General features: G+C 50.8%; 1 protein-coding gene across 3 annotated transcripts in view; it reads right to left on the reverse strand.

Moving 5' to 3' along the window:
• Nucleotides 1-5,874: 5,874 nt before the first annotated feature.
• The window catches only part of TEKT5 (tektin 5), a 49,482-nt gene continuing 35,673 nt past the window's right edge, over nt 5,875-19,683 (reverse strand). For 2 of the 3 annotated variants that reach the window (XM_027610291.2, XM_027610289.2), the window contains 3 exons: nt 8,518-8,672; nt 7,769-7,892; nt 5,875-6,270 (listed from right to left, as the gene is read on the reverse strand). In XM_027610291.2, coding sequence (XP_027466092.1) covers nt 5,998-6,270; nt 7,769-7,892; nt 8,518-8,672 — 552 coding nt within the window. In that variant the 3' untranslated portion in view covers nt 5,875-5,997. The remainder of the gene's footprint in view (nt 6,271-7,768; nt 7,893-8,517; nt 8,673-19,683) is intronic. The other variant, XM_027610290.2, reaches the window with a different exon arrangement.

The following is a 19,683-nucleotide window of genomic DNA, read 5'->3' on the forward strand; positions in this document are numbered from 1 at the left end:
ATGGGGGTGAAGCAGGACTGCTGTGCAACAATAGGGTGTGGTGGGGACTGCGGCAAAATCAATGCTGTGAGCTCAGTGTATCAGTTACACGGCGGGGGGGGGGGCAGAATGTGGGTGTGGGGTAGTTAGATAAGCCTATCTTTAAGAGAAGCCAAAAAAAAAATACATTATAATGCAGAATTTGTTATTTAAATCCTGGTAATGAATTCAATATATTTTTGAAGGCTTCCAACAAATTGAGACTTAGGTCTCAGGCCCCTCAGCCTTGTCAGTTCCTCTGTCTTCAACCCCATGTCCTTTCTTGTGGCTTCTCACTTTATCTCCAAAGTCTGCTGGATTTCCAGCACACGCCAGGTCTTCTGAAAAATGCTAAATTGCTGGGTCAGGCCATGGAGGCTGGAAAAGGCTAGAAGTGTGAGTACATGCGTGCGCGCGGGCACGCGCGCACGCGCGCACACACACACACACACACACACACACACACACACACACACACACCCTGTTTAGGGAGGGGTGCGTCCCCTGGAGCCAGCTGGGCAGTATCCCTCCGAGCGGGACAGGGAAAGCAGGTCAACTGGGAGATCCTCCAAGTTCTCCCAATTTGTTCTCAGGCCTGGCACGGAGCCAGCACTTGTCTCTGGGATTTCCGGCCTGGGCTGCAGTGGGGAGACACCCTGTACAGCTGGTCAGTGTGCCAGCTACTGAGGGCCACTCTGGGATCCCACATCACTGGCCTCTTGGGTTGTAAACAGCAGATGGACTGGAAGGCTTACCCTCCCCACATCCAAATCCAACTACCCTCCTCTTTTTCTCCTTAAACTCAGAAATGACCCACCAATCCAAGATGGATATATATGCATTCGTATATGCCTGTTTGGCCATTTATCATCCGCTCAATAGAGTATTTATGGGACACCCACTGTGTGCAAGGACTGAGGGTACAGAGGTGACCAAAATCTCAGGGCATCCCCATTCCCTCCACTTCACCTCCTGCCCCCATCACTTCTGAGAGTTCACCCAAAGCGTCCTGGGCACCCAACCTGGTAGTCCTTCTTTTTCCCCTAACTAAAAATTTTCTTACCAATGAGCACACCCAACATCACTCATCATTAGGGAAACACAGATCAAAACTACAGTGAGATACCACCTCACACCCATGGGGACGGCTGCTGTCAAAAGCCCAGAAGAGAACAAGCGTTAACCAGGATGTGGGGAAATGGGAACCCTTGAGGGGAATAACATGGTGGTTGCTCAAAAGATTAAAAATAGAATTACCATAGGACCTAGCAATTCCTCTTCTGGGTATACATCCCAAAGCATTGAAAGCTGGGTCTCAAAGAGATAGGTGTATGCCCATGTTCATTGTGCCATCATCCCAGCAGCTAAAACATGAAAACAACCCAGGTGTCCACGGACAGAGGAATGCAGAAGCAAAATGTAGTAGATCCATACGGTGGTATACCACTCAGCCTTAAAAAGGAAGGAAATTCTGACAGATGCTACAACATGGATGACCCTGGAGGACGTGATGCTAAGAGAAATAAGCCGTCAAAAAAGACAAATACTGTAGGATTTCACGTGTATGACATAGAGTAGTCCAAATCATGGAGGCAGAAAGGAGGAGGGTGGCAGCCAGGGGCTGGGGGGCGGGGGGAGTGGTGAGTTAGTGTGTAATGGGTATAGAGGTTCAGTTTTATAAAACGGTAAGAGTTATAGAGAGAGATGGTGGTAAAGGTCGCACAGCATTACAAATGTATCCAATACCCCCAAACTGTACATTTAAAAATGGTGGCTATGGCCAATTTTATGTGACGCGGATTTTATCACAATGAGAGAGTTAAAACAATTTTTTTTAGCAATGAGCACACCCAGTACCCAGACCTTGGTTTCCTTTTTTAGTTTTTTTCTTTTTCTTTTTTTTTTAAGATTTTATTTATTTATTCACAAGAGTCAGAGAGAGAAGGAGAAGCAGGCTCCCCACTGAGCAAGGAGCCCAACTCGAGGCTCGATCCCAGGACCCCGGGATCACAACATGAGCTGAAAGCAGATGCTAACTGACTGAGCCACCCAGGTGCCCCCCAGTTTTTTTCTTTGAGTATAGCTGATGCACATTACCAGACCTTGGTTTCTAAATATTGTTCTCAAAAAACAAACAAACAAAAAACAACCCAAACCAAAAGACCCAACAACTAAAACAAAGAAACAAAAACCAAACCAGGGCTCCTTGGAGAAATGGCTAGTTCTAGGGACGGAGCAAGGAAAAAAAAAATCAAGAGGAGCCTGGAGCATCTTGTAGGGCTGGAAAGTAAGGAAGTGCTCAAAAGACGGAAGGGTGGGGGGGGGCAGGTGTCAAAGGGTCACAGAAACCAACTTGAAAGAGCTCCCAATGGCCAAAGCCAGAACGATTGGAAGGACACGGTAAATAAGGTAGTATTAGATTGTAACTCAAAGCCTAAAATAAACATCCATGAGTGCATAAATACAAATAAATGATAGAATAAATAAGGGTCAAAGGACATACTTAGGGAAGAATTACAAATAATTTATGTAAATACTCTCCCTCCAAGATGGGGGCCTTAATCCCCCTGCCCTTGAGCGAGGGCTAGATTTAGTGACTTACTTACAGAGCACAGAAAGGAAAAAGCAGGAACATATGGTGCAGAAAACCTGGCAGACACCACCTTCCGCAAGGGATCGGTCACCATCACCAGGGTCATTGTCCACCATGGGGACGTCACCTCGGGGGTCTTTTCCCCCAAACCCGTAACCCCAGACTAATCATGGGAACAACATCAGACAAACCCCAATTCAGAGACATTTGACGAACACCTTCAAATCCCTACAAATACAGGTACTCTTCAAAACCGTCAAGGTCACGAGAAACAGGGGCCACCTGAGAAACCGTCATCGAGGGAATTAAAGAACTAAATGCCATGAGCTCCCCTGGGTCGGATCTTGGGACAGAAGAAGTCTGAACCACAGAAACAAACTCCGGAGTTTGTTAACTCTAATGCACTGATGTTCATTTCTTAGTTTTGACAAACGCACCGGAAGGACCCTTAGGGAAGATGACACCAGGGCAAGCCAGGCAAAGGGTACGTGCGGGAACTGCTTGTGTCCTCTTTGTAACTTTTCTATAAATCCCGAAGTACTGCAAAATAAGGTCTATTTATAAAAGCACTTCCTCCCGATTAATAAAGGAAGACATGTTCACTGCAGATAATTCATCCTATAAACGAGTAGCCGGCACTTGCTTACCACTTCCATCGGGCTGTGAGCATGCCAGTGTATTTCAATACAGTCTTTTTTCCTGTGCACTTTTGACACAACTGAGGATCGGTTAACATCACAATTTTGTCCTCTGGGCTTTCAGCCTTACGAGCACATTCCCTCAGCATTCAAGCATTTGGCATGGGTCTCGGAGCTACTCAATATTCCATGACTCGGCTGGGCCGTGCTTTGCTTAGCTGCTCACTCTGCTGCTGGACCCGGCGTTCAGAGGTCTCTTACGATAAATAAACTCTAACGCACACAGCTGGGTCTGCATTTGAATAGTTTCCTAAAGACAGTCTTGAGAAAGACATTCCTATGTGGAAGGGTCTGGATACTTTTAAGGCTCTTGACACATGTTGCCAATTTGCTTTCCAAACAGGCCAGTGGGATACTGAGCACACCTGCCTCCAAAGGGTTTTCTTTATTCTTCGGAACATCCCACGCTTGCATCTGTCTTCGATCCCCTGGACGCTGCTTCCCCCGAACTCTGCCTCTCTGTGCTCTCTGTGCCCCTTGGTCCTCTGCCCACACCAGCAGCGCCCCTCTCTCTCACTCTCAGGATCTCTCCACTGCCAGCCCATCTCCTCCCATCCTGACCCCCGCTTGCCCCCTCCAAGCTGCACTCTAAGGACTGTGGCTTCAGCCCCATGAATGTGCCTCCTGCACCTGTCTCTCTGCCTTAAATTCTAATAGATGGGTTCCCCACCCCAACCCCTCCCTCCAACTTCTCTCTCCTCCTGACTCCTCCACATGGAGGAATTATTTCTAAAACACCAATCTGGTCATTCACATCCCCACGTTAAAGATCCTATGGACTCCCCCCTGCCTGCAGACATGCCTAGATTCATGCATACAAGGCCTGAAACAGGATTGAAATTCATTTGTAGAAAAACTGACCCTTTGTCCCCTTTCAAGCAAGCTTACCTCAAGGATAGTCTCCGCCGGACACTGGACGGTAGGTAGTCTTCAACACCTCTTTAGGACTTGCTGATCTCCCTTCTGAACAAAAGGAGAGAAGCCTTTCAGCCAGCATCACCTTGGGCAGACAGTACTTCCTAACCAGACATCATTAGCAATATTTCGCTTTTTTCAACCCTGGGCACAGGGCACTTGTCTACGGTCATGCTACAAATTTGCCTTTAAAATAAATCCAAGATTTTTTTTTTTAAGTGCAAAAATCTAAAAGATGGAGTGAATAACAGGAAGGGTGGTGCTTGACTTTGGCAGACAGTCGAGGTGATATTCCTACTCCCAGTGTGGTCCCTGGACTAGGAGCAGCATCTGGGAGCTTGTTAGAACTTTAGAGCCTCAGGCTCTGCCTCAGCCCTCCTGACTCAGAATCTGCATTTTTAACAAGGTCTGTGGGTGCTCTGTGCATGCACAGAAAACTCTCGGAAGTACTGATGTGAATAATGAAGCCTGGGAAACACCGGCCTCGGGACAAAAAGTTGAAACTATTTCAAGATGATTCACACGCCTCTGCAAAGGGCTTCTGCATCCGGGACCTTAGCTCCCTGCTTTTATTCAGGCCGTTTCTCTCACCAAAAAGCCCACCCTCTTCTGCCTCCACCTCCTCATCATTCACTACTCAAATCCAATAGGACTTTTCTTTCTCTTATTTGAGGTGAATTTCACGTGACATAAAATCAACCAGGTAAAGCGAGCAATTCTGTGGCATTTAGCTGAGCGTCATTCCCCAACCCCCTCTCCCTGGCACCCAGCAATCTGCTGTTTCAGGGATTTGCCCATTCTGGACACTGCATATAAATGGAATCACACAATGTGTGGCCTTTTGTGTCTGGGTTCTTTCACTCAGTGTGATGTCTTCAAGGCTCATCCGTGTTGAAGCAGGTTTTTGTTACTTTTACGCAGAATAAAATTCCATTGCATGGACAGGCTACGTCTTGTTTTTCCATTCATTTATGGACATTTGGGTTGTTTTCCCTTTTTTAGCGATTGTGCTTATTAGCTCACTGCTATGAATATCCGTGTACCAGTATTTTTTTTTTTTTTTTTGAGTATCTGTTTTCAGTGCTCCTGGTTATATACCTAGGAGTACAAGTGCTGGCTCATGCAGGAGTTCTATGTTTAATGTTTTCAAGCAATGTCACATCATCATAGAGCTTTTCCTTGACCCTCACCTGCCTTCTCCTGTCCCACCGACAGAACTAATTTTGTCTCCTTTTCCTCCCATAACAATTTCAAGAACAGCCCCCTTGGCAACGCTGGGATTCAAACCCAGGACTTCTGGCTCCAAATCCTAGCTGTTTGCTCCTGCCCCACACAACAGGACAGTCAGTCGCCTCTGCCTGGGACTGACCTCATTTTATAGCTGAGGTGCTCAGGTTGGGAGCCTGTCCGAGGCCACACAGCTCCTAGGTGACGGCTGGGCTCTGGACTCCCAGCTCCGGCGTCCAATCGTTGGATCCCGTGGTCTATACTGTGCTCCTAAATGGACAAACAGGTCTCAAAAACATGTGCCCCCTTCCATTCCTGGGGACACCGAGAACCTCACAACACTCCCTCCCTGAGAAACCAGTCTGTCTCCTCCCGGGATCTGCCAGGAGGCCGGTTCTGCAGTAAGGAATGAGCTCCAGGATCTTTGGTTTGGGCACGTTTATTTTGGCTCTGAATATATATATTTATGTAACATGGTTTTTCTTTCCATGATAGGAGGAAAGGGAGAAAATGACACTTTATTTTGTTTTTCTGCCTTTTCCATTTTTATGCTGCACACGGAACAGGCGCGGAGCGGGATGCCAGGGGCCGGCGGCGGCGGCTCAGGTATAGCCCATCAGGCGTGGCGTGCAGGGGAAGGTCTTGCGCATGCTCATGCACTTCTCCTTGTCGATGCAGAGTGTGTTGGCCTTGATGGCCAGCTCGTGCTCCAGCCGGCACTTGGTCATTACCAGCAGCTGGAGCGTGTCCTGCGTCTCGCGGAGTCTCAGCTTGAGAGTCTGCAAGGTGTCGTCGATGGTGAACACCTCGTTCACGAGCCTGCAGCGAGAGCAGAGGAGAAGGCACAGTTCACCGAGCTGGTCAGCACAGACGCACCTACTAGGTGCCAGGAACTGTGCCACGTGCCGGAGACAGCCGTGAGCAAGACAGACGAGGCTCAGCGGTCAGGGAAGACAGAGGCAGAACAGGCAGAAGGGTGGGGAGTGGCCGAGGGTGATGAGCACAAAGGAAGAAACAGGATGTTTAGGGACACAATCTGGTGGTTCCTCAGTAAGTTAAATGTAGACTTACCATATGACCCAGCAATTCCACTCCTAGGTATATACCCATGAGAATTGCAAACAGATACTCAAACAAATTCCTGTTACAGCAGGCCTAGGGAGCGAATACACCACATGAGCTGTGATGATAGCTCGGTGGCCGGGCTGTGCCCTGAGTCCCACCTCTGGCCTCAGGCGGGGGACACGCTACTGGAAGGTCTTGAGTTGGATATCAAGATGGGCTTCCCGTGGCAGGCCTGGGCTAGACAGAGGTCACAGAGCAGCCTGGAACCTCTTAGCTACTTGGAGCTCTAGCCCAGTGCTGTCCAACAGAACTTTCGGCAGCCATGGAAATGTTCTGTGCTGTCCAATACGGCAGCCTCTGACCACCTGCTTGAAATGGGGTTCACGGACATAAGGAGCTGAGTTTTAACATTTGTTTCTGTTAATTAATTTACATGTAAATTTAAATGGGTATTCATTCTCAGGAATGGGCATGGATGGGAGCCGACCCATGAGAGAGGGTTTGAGGGGGAGGGGTTACCTGTAGAAGAAACAGGAAAGAAGGCCCAGAGGTGGGAAAGGAAGGATGGGGGGTGAGGGAGATAATGCACAGATGGGACAGTTCAGCTGCAGGAGAAGGCAGACGGCTTGAGTCCGGTTACCTGCTCAGTTCCCAACGCACTCATGCACACACACAGATACACACACACACACACATGCACAGATACACACAGACACACACGTGCGTGCATGCATACACACTGCCTGGGGCTCCTGAGCCAAACATGGCCCATCCATGCTCCCCATCTACCCTCTTCAGGGGCACAGCTGGTGGACAAGGAGGTGGGGAGCTTGTCCTAGAGGAGTAGGTCCTCCAGGACAAATCTGGTCCCCAAAAGCCCTGTTCTGGGTAAGTCCCTTGGGGTGGGTTATCAGAGAGCCCTCAGACCCAGAGGGTTCTGGAACCCAACCTGAGCATCTAAGAAGTGGGGACAGGTGCAGGAGGGATCGGGAGAGTTTCCCCCAAGCCCTCAGCAGGAACCTGGACCCCTTCCAGCCCAGCTGGGGTGGTTACCCTGGACACGGCACCCACTTCCAGGGGTGAAGAGCTTCCAGGCCAGCAGCAGGCTGAGGAGCAGGTAGCCAGGCCTTCAAGTTCAAAGCCTGGGGTCACTTTCCCTGCCCACTCCCTGCCAATACACACACCCAGCTTTTCTGATTCCTGAGTGATTATCTCGCAGTAACGAGGCTATGCAAACATCACACAGCATCACCTGGAGCCATCCAGCATTTTCTCTCAGAACATTCTTCCTCCTTCTCTTTACTTCTCTGGCTCTCTTCACATCTCCACACGTCTCGCTCAGGATGAGGACAAGCCACTGAGTCGTGGGGCATTTGCTGTGCAGCAATAGGGAACTGGTACAGTGCCCCCAGCATGGAAGGCCCACACAAGCAAGGGGCCTGCCCCCAGTCACTCATATTCCCATGTCTGACGGCAGGTCCTCCTTTGCCTGGCCCTCATCCCATTCCAAGCCCGACCCCATGCTCACAAACCTGTGCTCTGGAGCTGCATGAGCTTTCCACCCCCTCTCCAGTGAGGGGGTCCCTTGTCCACAGGAGCAGCCCCCCTTCACAAAGAAGGATTGGCAGGATTAAACTCTTCCAGTGTTCATGGAGAACTTTCCAAGAGGGAGATGGAGACCAAGCGGGGGGGTGGGAGCTGATGCCTCTCTCCTGGGCTAGCAGAGGGGCGGGGAAGCAACCCTGGGCCACAGGTCATGTCTCTGGCCTGGGAGACTCCCTCTCCTTAGCTTTCAGGGGAAAGCTGGAGGGCTCCCAGAGCACAAGGTGGGGGAGGCTATGGAGGGGGCCCCAGAAGTCTAGACCCCCGCCCAGTGTCCTGCTGAGTTGTGGGGCTACATGTCCTGATTGGTGGTGGCGGGGAAGTGGTCCATTTATCAGACCCAGGTTTCCTGGGAGCTCTGGAGACCCACCCCTCCCCGTCCTGGTCTCCCCGACTCACTTGAACTGTGGGATGTCCCTGCACAACTCCACATTGGGGCGCCGGGTCCGACACTCCAGCCTCGTCTGCGCCACCTTCAGTGGGCACTCCTTGGCCATGATGGACCTTTCCAGAAGCATGATGGTATTCTCTGCCTGGAAGATCTCCTGCAGCGTCTGTGGGGAACATGTGGGGTGTGTCATGGAAGCAGCCACCTCCAGGCTGGGTGCTTAAATAACTCCTTCCCCAACCTTGAGCCCCCATGGCACAGGGGCTGTGCTCTTCCTAAGACAACCCTGGGAAAGCAGCTTGAGGACCCTGTGAACACAGGGGAGGGGCAGGTGCCAAGGCTGGTTGTGTTTCCAATCTCCAGCATCCACTGGAGTCAGCCAATTAGTGTTCAGTGGGAGGGACAGAGGGAGGCGGAGAAAGGCCTTTAAGATGAACACAATCATCCAAAACAATCCAAAAAGCTCATCTCTGAATCCACTTTAATCTGAATTAATCTAGGGTGTTCTAGATCTCTTTGTAATCCAAAATTTACATAACTAGGTCAGTAAATAAACTAGGAAGGAAGGAAGGAAGGAAGGAAGGAAAGGGAGAAAAGGGGAGAGAGAGACTCAAAATTTTCTACTTATGTGTAGAAATATTTTCCCCAATATAATTCCCTACAGTTGATGGGAGTACAGATGCCAGGAAGGGACAGGAGAGAGCCTGCGGAGGACCGGGAATGTTCTATATCTTGATAGGGGTGGAGGCTCCCTAGATGTAAACACAGGCAGAAAAACCTTTGTCCAAATTCATCAAGTTGTACACTTTACTGTAAGAGTGTTATACTTCCATAAAAAATAAAGCTAAAATCAGAAAAAGGTCATCACGAGAAAAAAGTGGCTAAAATGGTGATACTCGTGTTGGATCCATGGGGGTCTTTTATAGGATTCTCTCTACTTCTGAGTGTTTGAAGTTTTCCATAATAAAAAATGAAAGCACAAGAGGACGAATGAAGATCGGCCACACTGGCGCAGTCCATGACCAGAAGGAACCCGATCTTGCACTTGGCCGACCTTAAGCACGCCAGAATCCAGAGTACTCCGCACCTGTCGCCTCACTGTGGCTGACACGTCCCCTCCCCTCCCTGCCACCATCACCGTGAGCAGTTCCCGTTTTCATGGTGCCCTGCTCCTTCCAGAAGACTCTTTGTGGGTGGGCTATGCTAATACCCTTGCCAGGCCTGGCAGGACCAAGGGAGGTTATATGTGCTCCCTTCCTGACAAGCCTGGCCGTGGTACCCTACCACACTGACTTCCAACCTCTCTCCTTCTGCTAGCCGTTTGTCCGTCTCCCTCACTAGCATGTGCACTCCAAGAAGTTGGGGGCCTTGCTTTGTCCATGTGGCATCCCCATTGCCAGGAACAGTGCTTGGTGCAGACTGAGGGCTGCCAGATAAAACACAAGACACCTGGTTCAATGTGAATTTCAGATCTACAACAAAGCACTTTTTAAGTATATGTGTTGGCTACTGCACAAGACATACCTACGCTAAAAAAAAAAAATGATTTGTTGTTGCTCTGAAATTCAAGTTTAACTGGGCATCCTGCATTTTTATTTGCTAAATCTACCAACTCTACTCATGGTAGGAACTCAATAAACAGTCATAGAATGAATGAATCAATCACAGAGAGATCTGGAGGTCTAGATGTTTAGCTAGCTCCCCCATGGTCCTTATCCACACTGAGGTTTGGGAATAGTGTGCCCTAGACTTTATATGGTCGGGTCCATCTCAGATTTCGGTGTCAGGGAAAACTGCTTACACACGAAAATGCCAGGGTTTCTGAATGGGGTGGGGATTGCAAGTATGAGACCCAGTCCCCACCTTCCAAGACACTGCAGTCAGGTTATCCGTCTATTCGTGAGCTAGGAAATATTCACAAATCATAACACGTACTGGGATGACTATTTTAGCTGGGTTGAGCCCATATTTTACAGGCACCAAGAAATTGCTTAAAAAACCTGGCTTCCCTGTTAGCTTAGGAAAAAAGTCTAGAAAGAGAGCATTTTGCTATTTCAAGGTAACAACAGGATGCCCCTTCCCTACTGGGGTTGAGTTGGGCGGTAGGGTTATGGGAGGGGGCAGGGCGACTGCTCGGCCTCCTTCAAAGCCCATGAGGAGGAATGCTGACCCCCTCACCTGGTCCTCACTGAGCCACCCAGAACCAGAGTGATACCGCCAACCACATGTTGGTTAAACATTATCCCATAAGAATGTTCTGTGCTCAGCACACAAGCTTCCATGTAAACACTCCAGTGGGGGCGGGGGGTGATACGTGCCCTTTTGTGTGTGTAGGGGGGTGGGGAGCTGCCCCAGATATTCAAATCTCAGGAAGCACCACCCCAGCCTGGTAGGGAAGAAAAATTAAGCTTTCTGGAGAGGAAAAATGCTCCTTGGCATCACATTGCCCCGTGCAGCAGAAAACAGCTTCTCCCTCCACCATGTAGCCTGTTGGCGGGATGGGGTAAGAAGGACATCACTGAGGGTTCGGCTGCTGGTGGGACCTGCCAGGCCTGCCCCAGCCGTGAAGGCAGCTCCCAGCACGCTCCTCTCCCGCCAGTAGGAGCTGCTGCTAAGGGAACCTTGAGAGGTTCTGAGCCAGTGCTCCGAGGCTGTGCTTAGCTTTCTCCTCTCTGCTGTCTTCATCCCCTGGTCCCCAGCTCAGGGCTTGCAACTTGGGGCCCTGCAACTTGACAAAAGACCAGCCTCTTGAGTCTAGGGATAGTGCTGACACTCATTCAGGTGCTCAATCACTTCTTCCTCCACTCATTATTTTACAGTTTCATCGATTTCCGCATTGCCTTCCCAAATGTTCACAGAGCACCTAATAGGTGCAGAGCACTCCCAAGAATTAGACGCAGCAGTGACCACAAGAGATGGAAAAAATACTGTCCTGGTGGAGTTTACATTCTAGGGGAGAGTTCACTCATTCATCTGCTCCTTTGTGCAACAAACATTTATTATATGCAACACACATTTCTTAGTAAGCGTCGGCAAGTGCTTCCCACAACCGCAAGTACTTTCTTCAGCATCACGGAAGTTCAAGCTCCTGCCACCCTCTCTCGGTTAAAACAACAACAACAAAAAAAACCTTATGGGATGTCTTTAGTTGGTGGGGGCCGGGGCCACGCGAGGGGCATCCGATACAAGTGCATCTCCCTTGTTGGGGAACCCCCTCGTGAGCATAGCGGAGGGACCCGGACACAGCCCTGCAATGAACAGCAATTCCAGGAAAAGTGAAATTCATCAATTATTTTTCAAGCCTGCCAACCGCTTCCAGGAGATGGTGCCAGGGGTGGAGGAATCCAGAAGCTTCTGCGGGCAACAGGCTGTGGCTACGTTTTAACAGCTTTGCTCTGCTTTCCTACTGTGTCTCCTAGCTACTCTCCAGTTAAGGCGAGTGCTGTTGGTTTTCCACTGATACAAGGGATTTAAACACATCTTAAGTGAATGGGTTTTTAAGCATTTTTCAGGGACTGGCATTACACCAAAATATAAAGTAAATACTAGCCCAGGTGGCTCGTGGATATGGTAAAATTGGGAAGGTGGCCCCGGGGGTGACTGGATTTGGGAATCCCTGTATTACACTGTCTCCCAGGTACAGATACAGCAGGAGAGAGAACATAAGGGAGCCGGGAAACTGGGCAGGTGGTCACAGCCTAAATGAGGATGTGAAGGGGCAGGGGCCCCTGTGAAGTCCCCCACCTCCCGTCTCCTCAGGGCTGGCGTCTGGTGGTGTTGGGGGGGGGGGTGTGTGTGCTGGGACTGACTGGTGTTTGTCTTTCCAAGTCACCACCTCCTGTCTCCCGTTGGCATTTCTTGAGCAGGCCTGCCTTGGGATTTTCCAGAACAGTAGGGTTTTTTCAGAATAGGACACTCTAGGACCGATCGATGATGCACACCCAAAGCAAATCTGCCCGGGTGAGTGTATTCTGTCAAAACTGTTCCCCATAGCCTTGTGTCCAGACACACACACACACACACACACACACACACACACACACACACACACTCTCATTCTGTCTTGGGGGCAGCCCCTGCCGCCCACCCCAGTCCTGCCAGACTGTGCAGCTCCACGAGCCCCGTGTGCAATGATACAGCCTCCAGAAGTTGGAGGAATGCGACTTCCAAGGGCCGGGAGGCAGAGACCAAGTGGACTGACCAGGGGCAGGAGCTTGAGACACAGCAGCCTTGACCTTCATGGTCAGGAGGAGGCTAAGCATTTGCTTGGTGCCAACATAGGCTCCAAGGGCCAGCCTGATCCACCAAGCTCCAGGTCAGCCTGGTCCCTAGACCCCAAATTCCACAATGTCCCCTGGAAGAAGAGCCCCGGGTCTAAGAGGGTGACCCACATATCCCAGTACATCTGCTCCTGGGTATATACTGTCGTATCCCAAGACCGCTAGGAGCATCCATGTCAAGGATGTTGAGGGCGGTATCGCTGCCCACCAGTAGTGGGCAGTGAGCTGGCAATGGGTGCCCTTGATCACGGAGAAGGACAAGTAAAAGACAGCAAATGGGCACTGCAGAGGACTTTGGGGGGGGCATTAGGGGCAGAGGATTAGGCACGGGTAGGACCAAGGCTGGGTCTTTAAAACCATACAGGGCGAGAAAAGAAGGAAACAGACTGAACTGTATTACACAATCCCTTTTGAGAAAATTAAAAATCCCTGCACCTACAACAGCCATAGACATTTAGTAAGAATAGATCACCACCAAGAAATCCATGTTCAACAATTAGAACAGTCATCTCTGGGAAAGTCGTCTGGGGGAGAAAGGGAGCGAGCATGAAGAATGGGGATAAAAGGAAGGAAACAAGAAATAAGCAAAGCGTTTTTTACAAACAGGATGTGCGAAGAAGTGAGGAGTATGAAAAACTCCTCTCTGTTCACTGGGGTCAAAAAAGGAAAAAGTTCCCACAACCCTACCAGATTTAAGCTTCCTTTTAAAATAACTTTAGTTTTGTTTTTTTTTTTATGGGAGAAAGACAATTAAAGAAAACAATACCATCTGATAGTAAAAGGGTATTGTTTCTTGAATTTGGCTGCATGTTAAAAAAAATTTTTTTAAATAGGGTCCACACCTAGTATGGAGCCCAACGCAGGGCTTGAACTCTCCGCCCTGAGATCAAGACCTGAGCTGAGATCAAGGGTTGGATGCTCAACTGACTAAGCCACCCAGGCGCCCTGAATTTGGCTGCATGTTAGAATCACCAGGAAGGTTTTTAAACATACAGATGCCTGGGCCCCTCCCCCAGAGGTTCTGTTTTCCTGGGTCTGGGTATCAGGAGGTTTCAGGAGCCCCCTGAGTAATTCGAAAGTGCAGCCATGATCAAGAACCACTGGTGCAAGTGATACAGAGACACACAAACATTGAAAGTCTCCAAGAGAAGGAAACGGGTTAATAACCACAGTCAGGGACTTGGTGTTGTAAATCGAGGCTGGCTGTCTTGGCAGGAAGCCCCAAGTAAGGTAAAGGGATTAAGTTCATCCCCAGCACAGACCGAGCAGGTAGAAGATGTTTACTTGAGATGTGCATGCGGGCTTGCATTTCCAGAAAAGTCTGGGGAAGGAGTAGCTGCCTCATCACGGGGTTGAATCTGATGCCAACATCTTTGAAAACCTGGTTTCCCAACGCCCCAGGCCAGAACTCTGCCCTCCTCCCACCATGGCCAGGGGCATCTAGACCCCAGGGAGGAAGGAAGGCAGGGAGGAAGCTCAGAACACAGGCAGCTTTCCAAGGTGGGAAGGTCTGGGCAAGCTGAATAACCTCCCAAGCTCAGGATCCCTCGGACTCAAGGCACCTGTTATATGCATACATGTGTGTACATGTATGTACGCATACATGTATACACACACAGAATGAGTGTCTCAAACACCCCCACCTCCCTTTGCAGTCACCCACCCACTCACCCACCCCCCCACTCCCAGAGATGGTGTATCCACACATCTACATCAAACCCAACACACTCCCACCACAGGGCTTTTGCACTGTCCCCTCTGCCTGGATGCTCCATCCCCAGACATCCACATGGCTCATTCTCTCACCTCCTTCAGGCTGTGGCTAGAACACCCAGAAGGACTTCTCTGACCACTTCCTTTAAAACTGTAACCCCCAAACTGGCCAGCACTCCCAAATGCCCAAACCCCTGCTTTACTTTCTCTCTAGTCCTCAGCTGACACACTACGTGTTTTACTCATTAACGTTGCTCATCTCCCCCAACCAGAAAGCAAGCTCCAAGTGAGGAAGGAGTTTTGTTTTGCTCACTGCCTAATCCCCAGTGCCTATACCAATCATTGCCCGGAACAGAGTAATAATAACAATAATAATGTAGCAGCAATGTCCACAATAGCCAAACTGTGGAAAGAGCCAAGATGTCCATCGACAGATGAATGGATAAAGAAGATGTGGTATATATACACAATGGAATATTATGCAGCCATCAAAAGGAATGAGATCTTGCCATCTGCAACAACGTGAATGGAACTGGAGGGTGTTATGCTGAGTGAAATAAGTCAATCAGAGAAAGACATGTATCATATGACCTCACTGATATGAGGAATTCTTAATCTCAGGAAACAAACTGAGGGTTGCTGGAGTGTTGGGGGGTGGGAGGGATGGGGTGGCTGGGTGATGGACATTGGGGAGGGTATGTGCTATGGTGAGCACTGTGAATTGTACAAGACTGATGAATCACGGATCTGTACCTCTGAAACAAATAATGCAGTATGTGTTAAGAAAAAAAAAGAAGATAGCAGGAGGGGAAGAATGAAGGGGAGTAAGTCGGAGGGGGAGACGAACCATTAGAGACGATGGACTCTGAAAAACAAGCTGAGGGTTCTAGAGGGGAGGGGGAGTGGGGGGATGTGTTAGCCTGGTGATGGGTATTAAAGAGGGCACATTCTGCATGGAGCACTGGGTGTTATGCACAAACAATGAATCATGGAACACTACATCAAAAACGAATGATGTAATGTATGGTGATTAACGTAACAATAAAAAATTATTTTAAAAAACAAAAAAAAATAATAATAATGAATGTCCAACACTTGGAATAGTTGCTTCCTGGGAGCCAGGCACTTTGTGGGGTCTTTTGTCAGTACTCAATGAACACTTGCCCCAGCGTGTTTGGTTAAAAAGAGGAAAGAAGTTGGCACTAGCCTGCCTGAGTCTATCTAAATCGTAGCCCAAGCTGGTTGACCTTAGCAAGTGTCCTAGGCTCTCTGAGCCTTTCCAGTGAAACAGGGATGATAATCACTCCCAACTGCGCAGAGCAGAGGCAAGGCGACCGGGCGCAGGCCTGGGAGGAGCCCCTCCACTGCCGGGCACGCGCAGCTGGGAGACACGCACATCTTTGGAGCCATGTGAAAAGCACGGGTGCCACGCCCTGCTCTTCCTAGAGCAAGTGTGTGCACGCATGTGTGTGCATTTCTCCTACAAATACACCCTGCAAAGAGCCACACGAAAGTCATCATGCCCCCTCCCCATCTTTCCTAGGCCAGGTAGAATGATCTCTCTCTCTTCTCCTTCTCTCCTCCTCTCTCCCCTGTCCCCGAGCTCCGAGTGCTGCCCTGAGCCCCAGAAGGACCCCCTCTCCCGCAGGGTGTTAACCTTCCTGCTCCCACAAAGCCGAAGAAGTAGGGGCAAAGAGGCTCTGGGGGCAGGGCGCAGCCTGGCTCACCCGAGGCTGGGCGGGTCGCTGTGGGATTGGCCCAGGGGGTCACCCCATGGGAGGAGCCTCAGCAGCCTTGGCCCAGAAGCTGGAACTCAGTTGGGAAGGTGGTGGTGGCAATGGAGGGCTCGCCCCACTCCACTCTGCTCCCCAGGCCCCAGCTCTGGCCTCTGGGAGCTGCTGCCGGCTGCCTGCCAGTCAAGGCCATGAGACTGGGGGCGGGGGGAGGGAGTCCTGAGCCTCCCGTGTGCAGTGCATGGGGGGTGGGGAGCAGCAGGTCACTTCGAGCCACTGAGCCCCTCTGCAGTCACACAGATATAGGTTCAAAGGCCAGTGCCAACTCTTCCCCACTGTGTGACCTTGAACAGGCCCCTCAACCTCTCTGTGCCTCATGCAATCAAGCTCTCAATGTCTACGCAGCTCCTTTACTGAGTAGCCCCTTTTCCAGAGCCAGACATGGGTGGGGCACTGGTTCTCAATCGCAAAGCCAGCATAGCAATAACGCACCCACAGGGTTGTCATGAGCATTCCATGAGATCATGTGTGTAAAGTGCTTAGTCCAGTGCCCGGGGCATGCCACCGAACTGTCCTGCATCCCCACTCTATACTCAGTGCCCATCCTGCAATGTTCAGGCTGTCAGATTTTTTCCTTTGGGCTCATTGGTCTTGTTTTTTTTTTTAACCATAAGACAATGGGAAACTGAGATTCATCTGACAGAATTTGTCTTCCCAGGCAACGTAAATTCCCTCAGACGGCCAGTCCAGGGCTCAGACTTAACCTCCATTAACCCACTTCTTTGGATGTAAGGGGTTAGGGCAGCCTGTGCAAGGGAGGAGGAATGTCCTCTTCCCCAGCCTCTGGAATGTGGCTCAGAGAGGGAGCCAGCCCCAGGCAGATGGCGGCCCACATCCTCCCAGCCACCCCCCCCCAAGCCAAGGTTCTTTTTGTTAACCAACCCCCCTCCAAGCAGATGCCCAGCCACAGGGGCCTCCATGTGGGGTGTCTTGGAGGTAGGAGCCCTGGGTGGGAAGTCAGGAGACCCAAGTTCCCATCCAAACCCTAACACAAACCAGCTGTGGAACCCAACCCCCACTCAGAGCCCTGGGCCTCAGGGGCAATTTCCTTACATGGGGACCAGGGCCATGCTCTCTCGCTGGCCAGGGTGCTGCACAGTCTCCCGGACCAGGCAATGTGCTCTACACCCCAAACCATCGTCAGTCTCCCCGTGCACCCAGGGCCACTTCCCTGGGACCCAGCCTGAGACCTGTTAGCCGCAGGGATGGCTCTGGTGTGTGTGTGTGTGTTTGTGTTTAATTCTTCAAGTCAACCCCCTCCAGATGTCAGGAAGTCCCGGTACACGGCCTTCCGGGGCCTCTTGAAGATGCTCCAGACAGTGGACAGATTTTTCTGTAAGGGTCTGTGTGGTAGATATTTCAGGCTTTCTGAGCCATCTGGTCACTGTCACAACTACTCGGGCACTTCAGTGCAAAAGTAGCCACAGTTAACATGTAAATGCACAGAGGTGGGGGAGGGATCCTGCGTTTCAGTAAAACTTTATGTACAAAAACAGGCCGAGAGGGGGGGCAGAGTTGGCCCTGGGGCCAGAAGTTGGAGACCCCTGCTGTAGCCCAGCACGGTCAAGTCCTGATTTACCCTAAGCAGCCCACGTCATGCAAGGCTGCCGCTCCTCGGAATTTCCTGCATTCAGAGAACAATTTCTCTGCTACCTTCCTACTCCAAGCGCAGGCTGTGGGCCTTGGCATGCTCCCGTCCATTACCAATGCAGGCTCTGAGCACTTACTAGAAATGCAGGGTCTCAGGTCCTGGCCCAGACCTACCAAGGGAATCTGCAGTTTAACAAAACCCTCAGGGGATCACGTGCACATTAAAGGTTTAAGGTGGGAGGACAGGCTGGGGTTTGCAGTTTGAGGCAGATCTCTCTGGCTGCCGTTTGGGGGGCGGGCAGTGGGGGCGGAGGTGGGGAGCAGGAGGGCAGGGAGCAATGGAGAGGCAAGAGGACCCACAGGAGGGCGGGATGGAGAGACTCGGAAGGATCAAGGTCACAGGGGTATCAAAAGGCAAAATGCGGAGCGCTGGTAACGGATGGGAGCACGCCAAGTGTGGAGAGGCAAAATTTCACAGAGCTCAGCCTGCCCAGCCCCTAAAATCAGGAGGAACCTCCTAGAAGGCTGCAGCAGGGAGAGAGGGCTTCACACAGAAGAGCACTGAGAACCCTAGCCGCTCACAGCAAGTTTGGTCTTTAGGGTGAATCTTTTCTTTCTCCTTCTGACCCAGACTGCGATCAGCCACCCTCAGCCCTTGCAGGGGAGACGCTGAGGGCCAGCCCCCCGTGTGGGGAAAGGGCGAGGTCCACGCTGGAAATGGGCTCTGGCCACGTGTGAGGTGTGAAAGGCAGTTGCCAGGACAGCCTTGGCCGAAACCAACCTCACGGCTCAGCGGAAAAGTGCGCCGATATTCCTAGCTGGAACAGAAATCCACCCAGAGGCTTTGAAAGGGGGGATGGGTCTGGCGGGGTTGTTTGCCATGTAAAACTATCCGCCTGCGTCTTGTCTTGTGACAGCAGAGAAAGCATCCAAGGCCAGGAAATAATTTTTGATGTTTAGCAGTTCTAGCCAGCCTTAGGCTTGTGGGTGCTTTGTGCAACCTTGCTAATTCATTGTTTTCCAAATTGCGTGAAGCCAAGAGGTTTCCAAGGAGGTGCCTGGCTCAAGGGCAGCTTCCTCAGCTCAGGAAGGGAGAAGGCAGCTTGGAATCCTTTTGCTGGTCAAATGGTGGAAGGTTTTCAAGGGCAGCCAAGCCCGGAAGCAAGGAGAGAGGACAGGAGTGCTCCGGAGCGACCTCCCCAGAAACTCAGGTCGTGAAAGCTCCAGAGCATGGTGTCCCAAACCGGGCATCTTGACACTTGGAGACAGAGACTTGTTTGTTGTGGGGGCTGCTCTGTGCCTCGTGGAGTGTTTAGCAGCAGGCCCTGGATTCTACCCACTATCTGTTAGTAGCTCACCGCCCTCCCAGTTGTGACGACCAAGACATCTCCAGACACTGGCAAATGCCACCGGGGAGGAAATTTGCCGCAGGTGAGGAAGAGAATAGATGTTGACTAAGCCCCGCTCCCGGTCACTGCTGTCCGGAGGTGACCAGCTGCCTTCAGACAATGCCAAGCCAATGCAAGCCCCAGCTGCTGAGAGGCCGTCTGAGGTCAGGGGTCCTGCAAATCCTGGAGGGGTTTAGAAACTGGTGGAGGCAGCCTGCTAGAGAGGACACTTGTGCGAGTGTGGAAATCCATGGCAACCCACTAGCTCGGGTCTTCGAGCGTCTCAACATGTATCACAATTTTTAATTGTGTTTATTTTTTAAAACCAGTCTCCCCCATTAGAACGTAAGCCCCCTTGAGGGCAGAGATCTTGTCTCGTTCATGTTGTATCCTCAGCACCTAAATCAGAGTCT

The sequence above is a fragment of the Zalophus californianus genome, chromosome 10 (assembly GCF_009762305.2).
Source record: "Zalophus californianus isolate mZalCal1 chromosome 10, mZalCal1.pri.v2, whole genome shotgun sequence".
NCBI classification, from domain to species: Eukaryota; Metazoa; Chordata; class Mammalia; order Carnivora; family Otariidae; genus Zalophus; species Zalophus californianus.